At 36.2% G+C, this 7,654-nt stretch overlaps 1 protein-coding gene across 1 annotated transcript; it reads left to right on the top strand.

Annotated features, from left to right (window-relative positions):
- The first annotated feature begins 590 nt into the window (after positions 1-590).
- LOC140814563 (protein WHAT'S THIS FACTOR 1 homolog, chloroplastic) lies at positions 591-2,847 on the top strand. The gene has a single exon (XM_073173586.1). The coding sequence runs from the start codon at positions 632-634 to the stop codon at positions 1,787-1,789; it is 1,158 nt and encodes a 385-aa protein (XP_073029687.1). The 5' UTR covers positions 591-631; the 3' UTR covers positions 1,790-2,847.
- Positions 2,848-7,654: the final 4,807 nt, after the last annotated feature.

The raw sequence follows: 7,654 nt of genomic DNA, 5'->3' as shown, positions 1-7,654 counted from the left end.
TTATTTCTATTTTTGGTCGAGGTGGGTCGAGTCTCGACCCAGGTGAAGAGTCTCGCACCAGCGTGAAGAGCTCGACCCACGAGCTCTTCGCACCACAGTGGGTCGAGCTCCGAGCTTTCCACACGACCTCGAAGAGCTCGATCCGACCTAGCTCGACCCAAAGCTTGGGTTCGAATTCTTCACATCAAGAATCTCTTGTAAAATTCAAAATAAAAAAAATCGATTACTTACCAATATGTGATTATCTCGTACGATTTGTTGGAGAAGAATATCTTTTAGACTAATTGTTAGCCAAAAATCAAAAGATCGGAGGTGAAGAGGTTTGAGAAAGGAGATGTTTGTGTGAAGATTGGGAAAGAATAGAGTGAAATCTGGATTGGTTTGAGTTGGGTCGCGTGAATGTTAGTTTTAATTAAATTATAAATTTTATTATATATTAAATTAATATAATAAAATTTAAATAAATTATTAAATACGTTAATGAAAAAAACTAAATTTTAAACAATTTTTTTAAAAAAAGGCTTAAAAAATAAAATTAATTTCACTCATTTTTATTTAATCAACCTTTCACCACTCCCGTTTTCCTCCTTTTCCCCCTCCCAGAACTCCCCATTTCCTCGTGGGTATTGGGATGGCCCTTCACCAGCTCCACACCAAAATCACAAAAAATACATTCATCTCCCATTTTTCTACCTCATTCCTCATAACCAAAATCCCTAAGAAATTCAAGAAGAAACGTAAGCAAAAGGAGAGTCCACGAACTAAACTTGTTCAAACCCGACCTAATATCCTTCCTCATTTCGAAAACATCCTTCAGAGAGACGCCCACTACAGATTCCTCACTAAAACTAAAGATTACCTCTCTAAACAGCCCCATCATGTCCTCCTTCTAGACGAAGCAGGAAAACTCCACCAGCAGCTTGGATTCCCTCGTGGCCGCAAAGTTTTGAAGTCCATTCAGCGTCACCCTGTCATATTCGAAACCTATCGGCATACCGACGATAAAATGTGGTTTGGATTTACAGATTTCATGGATGATTTGCTGTCTACTGAACATGATTTAGTAAATGAATTAGAGCAACAAAGGGTAGATGTTGTGAGGAAGCTACTCATGATGTCTACAAATAGGAGGATCCCTTTGAGTAAAATATATCACAACAGGCTTTTGTTTGGCATCCCTGAAGATTTCAGGGATAGGATAGGGAAGTATTCTGACCAATTTAGGGTAGTGGTCGAGGATGATGGAAAGAGAATCCTTGAGCTATTGCGTTGGGATAATTCGTTAGCGGTGAGTTCTTTGGAAAAGAAATTCCTAGTTGATGAGGAAAAGGTTAAAAAGGCATTTAAATTTCCGATCAAACATGGAAGGGCTTTGGAGTTGGATCTTGAGACTCAGAGAAAGTTAAACATGTTAAACACATTACCTTTAGTGTCACCGTATTCTGATGGGAGTAAGTTGGATTTATGGACACTGGAAGCAGAGAAGTATAGATTGGGAATCATTCACGAGTTTTTGAGTTTGACATTGGAGAAAAGGGCATACATACATAACATCGTGGAGTTCAAGGAGGAGCTTAATTTAACAAAACATGTATATCATATGCTTCAGAAGCAGAGGCAGACCTTTTATTTGGCGGGTACTGAGATGAATTGGTGTGTGTTTTTGAAGGACGCTTATACTGATAATGGAATGCTGATCGATAAAGACCCACAGGTTTTGTTTAACGAAAAACTTTATAAATATGCGGACATGAAAGAACTGGATGCTGGTAAAGATGTAAAAGACTGAGCTGGTCAGTGTGGATTGAGCGTTGATGCAGAAACAATATCGTGAGTGTTAGGTGAGATATATTGTGATTTGGTGGCAAGAGAAAGAGGTTCAACTAAGGCTTTTTGCAAACATTTGAACAGGGTGTAGATTGCTATCAATTTTTTCCAGTTCGATATTGTGTTACTGCAAGTTATTGATTGGTTTTGTTCATCTTGTTGAAACGTTGCATGATTTTTGTACCAATATGATTTGTGGTACTAGTCTGATAAAAAGGTTTGAATGTTCCGATTTTTTTCTCTTCTTTTTTCATTTCCATCAACCATTGGTAAAGGTTCTTTAGCCTTTTGCTTGAGATGTAATTTTTACTTGATTTAGAAAAATCTAGTCTATGTTTATGCAATTTATCCCCCTTAGGGCCAGTTTACTGCCCACCCTTGTGTATCAACATCTTATTGTTTACTGTTCATGTAGGATTTTAAATCCCTATTTTCCCTTCGGATAAACAATATATGGTTTATGAATGACAAAGCCCATTGCAAAAAAATCTCAATCTACCTCTACTGAAAGCGTGAAGGTCGTTTTATTTGTGGGATAAGAGGACAAATATATATCAATGGGAGAATTAGTGTATCTTTTGTCAAATCGATGAAGTTTGCTAATATGGTTGTCAAACTAGCAGATTGTATCCTGAATTATATAAATAGATTGTGAAGCATTTAGAAAAGTGATGAATTCTTGTTTTGGGTTAGCTGTCACAAGTTTGAGCTTTTGCTGTGTTAATTTTATTGTAGACCATGTAGTACAGGTAAATTGATCAAATTGTCCAGATGCCTTGTGCAGCAGTGAATGCGAAACATGGAGTGATAGTTCAAGCTTTAGTTCCTTTCGGTTGTATGGATTGTTTTTGCAGGATACTTTGTAAGAATGAATGAGATTGATGTTGGCTCCGCATGGCAGAGACTATGCTCTCCAGGTGCAGCACAATCCTTGGCATGTGGGGCTCGGTGATCCAAGGTCCGGTTGTCTCTTGATGCTGCACAGCCCTTGGATCTATGTTCAGGGCCCACTGATCCAAGGGTTGTTGTGTTACACCTTGTGCGCGCAATGCTCTGACAGTTCTAGTGCACTACCAACAGGGCAAAATCATGTGTCTGAATTTGATTCCTCGTATGCACGAACAGAAAAACTTGAAACTGCTTTGTCTGAATTATTTGGCTCTGACAAATGAAGGATGTCCCAAATTGCTGAGTTAAACAATGCCATTGAAGTCATAGATGATGCTAAAAGTTGTGTAGACGGAGAATATTAACGGATTAAGGTACGGACACTTGAGCATGGCTGACATATTGTATGCTAGATTAAAGTATTTTCAGTTTCCTGATACTGTTTTGGGCTGCTTATTCTGAGTTTTTGGAATGAACCTCTCCCAGGATTCGATGAACAAAACCTTGGATACCTGAGTTTAAAAAACAAGTTGGGAAAAAAAGGCTATAAAAGAAATTGAACATTAGTATTTGCAAATTGATGTTTCGGATTTTAATAAATTAATTTATGTAAGTCAGAAAGAAGATTTTAAAATTTAATATCATCTTTCTATATGTTTGAAAAATTATGTATTATTGATATATATGGATTGGTTGTATGATTTAAAAGATTGAATTAGTTCTTTGACTGTGGTTTATAACTTTTAGTCATTCAAAATTCTTTTCATATCTGTACTTCTATGTTTATACTATCTTTATCTATACTTGTATACTTCACATTATATGAGTTATACTTGTAAATTTCCTTACATATTCCTGCTTATCCGAGGATTTGATTCTCGAAATGACTGCTTGCAGCTTGCAGAACATGCTTCAGGAATCAAAGGACATGGAGCTAGTGTAGGGGTAATCGGTTTTTTCATGTCTAAAAAGCAGGATAAGTTTTCAAATTTTTGTTTGAGATTAAAATAATGCCTTATAGTTTAGATAAATTAAACATTAATAGGGTATTATTGATTATACAATTAGTTAATTAATTACTTGACATCAACTATTCTGAAGTTAGCGGAGATAGCTATTGTAGTATTCCTTACAAACATTCTTATTGAAATCTTTAATCTCCAATTGAGTCCACGTTTCAAGCGTTTCTTTCTCTTTTAAATTACACTAGAAAATTTAGAAGAAATTTATCGTTTTTTTTTAGATCAAAATTAAGAGGTGCTTCAAACCCTATATTTCTTTTTGGTGTGGCCGAAATTATGAGAGCTTGAAGGGAGAGCTTTTCGAAAATTATGGAGTAGTGGAGGCTAGGGTTAGTGACCTCCTTACTATATCTTGAACCCTTAACCTATTTTTCTTAATTTTAGGTTTATGTTCTTTAATTAATATTAATGGGCTTATTAATTATTTTTGACTAGTCCAACTAGTTTAGTTAATTCATTATTAGAAACTATTAAGAACTTTAATTAATTAGCATGCTGAACATATATTTCTACAAGCCCATTATGCATTCTCATATTACATTTAATTAATTTTTAATAAACTTAATCTTTGAGTTTAATATTTTATATTCTCAATTTTTATTCAATTTCTTGAATTTATTCTCAGTAAATTTTATGTATCATAAATTCAACTCCTTGAATTACTATTTCATAATTTTATATAAATTCAACTTTTTGAATTTATTCTCTCAACGAAAACAAGTGATCTAATGTTTGTGTGACCTTCAATGGATTCAGGGATAAAGATAGCCGTGGGTTCACAACTCTTTCTGGTTCATGATATTTTCTTTTATTCTGGCTTATCGTAATTTGCCATATTCCACACACCAACAAATGATCATGAGAATGTCAGAAATTATTTTCTAATTAAACCCATCGAATCATGGTAGGAACGCCTAGTAACATCACCCCAAGATTCCTTATATATCACTGATAGCGCCTACAAGAACTAATCAATTATGATTAACGTACAATATGGTCCCTTCATCTCATATATCACGATCAAATCTGCAACCATTGGTTCATCGAGAGTTGCATGTCAGATTCGATAACTATGTGATACATTAATGAAATATTCACGGTGTCATCGTATGCACAATTAGAGAACCATTGTCCCTAATGTACATCTTACACTCTGAAAAGAGATTTCATGCACTATTATTTTCTTAGATCACATTAGGATATCCACACCACTGGTAGGTGAGTGGTGAATTCACAACTACAATGCACTAGCTCCTAGACATGTCACAATTGCATCCAACCTCGCCACCTTTCGACCTTCGCAGAGTCGGTAAACGATTCAAAGCACAATACTAGTATGTAGAGCCTCAGTATTGTCCTGGGTCGTAAGGACTAACGATGTACAATCACAACCACATACATTTCCTCTCGATGAATGATAACCACTTGGAAAGTTTGAGGGAGGGTTGTTCGATACAATCATCATATGATTACCCATCTGCATGATTGGACATCTCTATGCCCTCACAATGAAATACAGTACACAACATCACAGATGTTAGTTCAAGCTTAAGCAGCCTTTATCCTTGTTTTTGTGTGGCTGAATCAACTAGGAACGAATTTAAAATATACTATGTTTACAAATGAGTTTCAAGATCGAAGTAAGATTCATTTATATTAAAGTATATTCAAAGTCTTTATCTATGTCATTTGAATGAGCATACAGATAAAGTAAAACGAAATCATGAAATGTAAATTATATTAAAATAAAATTGTTTATTACAACTGAGTCGATAAATTTATTAACCAACAGTTGGCTTACAAGACATTTACTATAAGAATCTCTCACTTGCCTTAGAGCCAACTGTCCATAAACATTAATCTCATTGTTTCAGATGCTTATCGTAACGTCCGAAAAACAAACCTACGTACACCGCATGTATGCAAATTATTTTAATTGTTTAATTGTTTTATTTAATTTGTTTTAAATTCTTACATGATATTTATTACATGATTATGATTAAATGTATGATTGCACGATTAAATGATAATATGACATGTTTTCATTAAATTAGGGATTTTACCCTCATATTCGATTATAGGCAGGGGAAAGGAGACCGGAGATGACCAAGACAAGAATATTTATTTTTCGTTAAATAATGGCAAGGCTTCCTAATATGATTAAAAAAAATTATTTAATTTTTCTAAAAATGTTGAAGTTCGAATAATTTTATGTGTCGAGCTCGATTTTTCCCGGGAAGCCGGTTTTGGGCAAATAAGGAATTTTAAAAGATTAAAAATATTATTTTAGAGAAACTTATTTTATAAACTTTTATTATTTAATTAATTAAGTGTTATTGAGCCCAATTTTATTAATATAAGTATGTCCAACTACCCTTAATCATGCAAGCCCAAAACCAAAACTCATTAGCATATTAATTATTTATAAATAACTAAACTTAGGTCTTTTAACATCACAATTCACACATAAATCAGCCGTGAAACACCCAAAAGCACACACCAAGAATTTCGAAATTAAGGAGGAAAAGAAAAGTTGGTGTTCTTCGTCGTCCGGTCATCAAACATCGCACCCTCGTCGAAGATTATTTCCTAAACTCTTTTAAACATCATACAAATCATAATATGTGTGTTTTATTTTATTATGCATGAAAAATATGTGGTTTCAATTATTTTACGGTATGATACGTATTTTCAACGTTTTTACGATTTTACGCTTGTTTTAAAAGAATCTTTATGAACCCCACGGACACGCTGCCAATATATTATAAAATATGATTGATTATGATCAAAACATGATAAATTGATAAAAGAAAACAAGCTGGAACCGTAGGAAAAGTCAGAAAGAAGGAGCCGTGGGTTTTGTGTGGTAAGTTCAAGGTGCAAGGTTTGGTTCTTATGCATGGGACTTTGGGGCTCGACCAGGTCTGGAGTTTGGGTCCTAGGGGTCATGGTTAGGTCCTAGGAAGAGTCCTAGAATGGCTAGGACTCGTGTACCAGGCTGAGGAAGAGTTCATGAAAGCTAGGACTCTCTCCAAGCTCTTCCGCGAGCAGCTGCTGTGTAGGGGCGGTGGCTCGGTCTGGGGCTGGGCTAGGTGGTTCATAAGGGTCATAGGGTGATGGGAAGGAGTCGGGATAGTCGCTGGAGCGGCTGGGCTTGATGCTGGCTCGAGCAAACGAGAGAACCGTGAGGCTCCATGGGCGCGCAGGCTGCTTGTACCGTCGGGCAGGGCTCTGTGCGTGGGTTCAAGGGCTTGGGCTGGTCTGGGTTGGGTCTAGGCATGGTCCAGAGATGGTAAGGGTCAGGTGGGCTCGGTAGTGGCTCGGCTGGAGGTGACCTAGGTTGACTTGGAGTCTACTAGCGTGAATTTGAGAAGGGTGCAGATTTTGGGTTCGGTTCCAGTGAGTTTGAGCGACTTGGGGGCTTCTTCCTTGGGTTGGGGTGGGTTGGCTAGGGTTTGGCTCAAGGTGGCTCGGGCGTGGCTCGAGTAAATTTAGAGATGGCTCGGTGTGTTCATTAATGTGTCAATTTCGAAAATTTAAGAACAAAAATAGAACCATGGGTCCACGGGTGCAGTTCATGGCTCCTAAGGGTAGAATAAATACTAAAAATGTTATGTTTAAAATTTGGGATCAAAAAATGGAGATCATTTTAGTTGGTATAAGAGCAAAGTTTTCCCCAAAGGGTTGTATAATGTCACTTCAAGAAGCTCAAGAAGTCACGCCTCAAATATGTGAGTTTTTACTGCTTTATATTTTATATGTTTAAAATTCTTTAAATGTTTATATGATGCATTATATATGTGTTAGTTGCATGCTGCATGAAAAATTTTAAATGCATGTTGGGTAGTAGAATTGATGAAGAACTTAGAGGAAAACAGGCTGCAAGCACTACTTGAGCTAGATTTTGGAGTCGACAT

The sequence above is a fragment of the Primulina eburnea genome, chromosome 15 (assembly GCF_022965805.1).
Source record: "Primulina eburnea isolate SZY01 chromosome 15, ASM2296580v1, whole genome shotgun sequence".
Taxonomy (NCBI): domain Eukaryota; kingdom Viridiplantae; phylum Streptophyta; class Magnoliopsida; order Lamiales; family Gesneriaceae; genus Primulina; species Primulina eburnea.
This window is presented reverse-complemented; position numbering and strand designations above follow the sequence as displayed.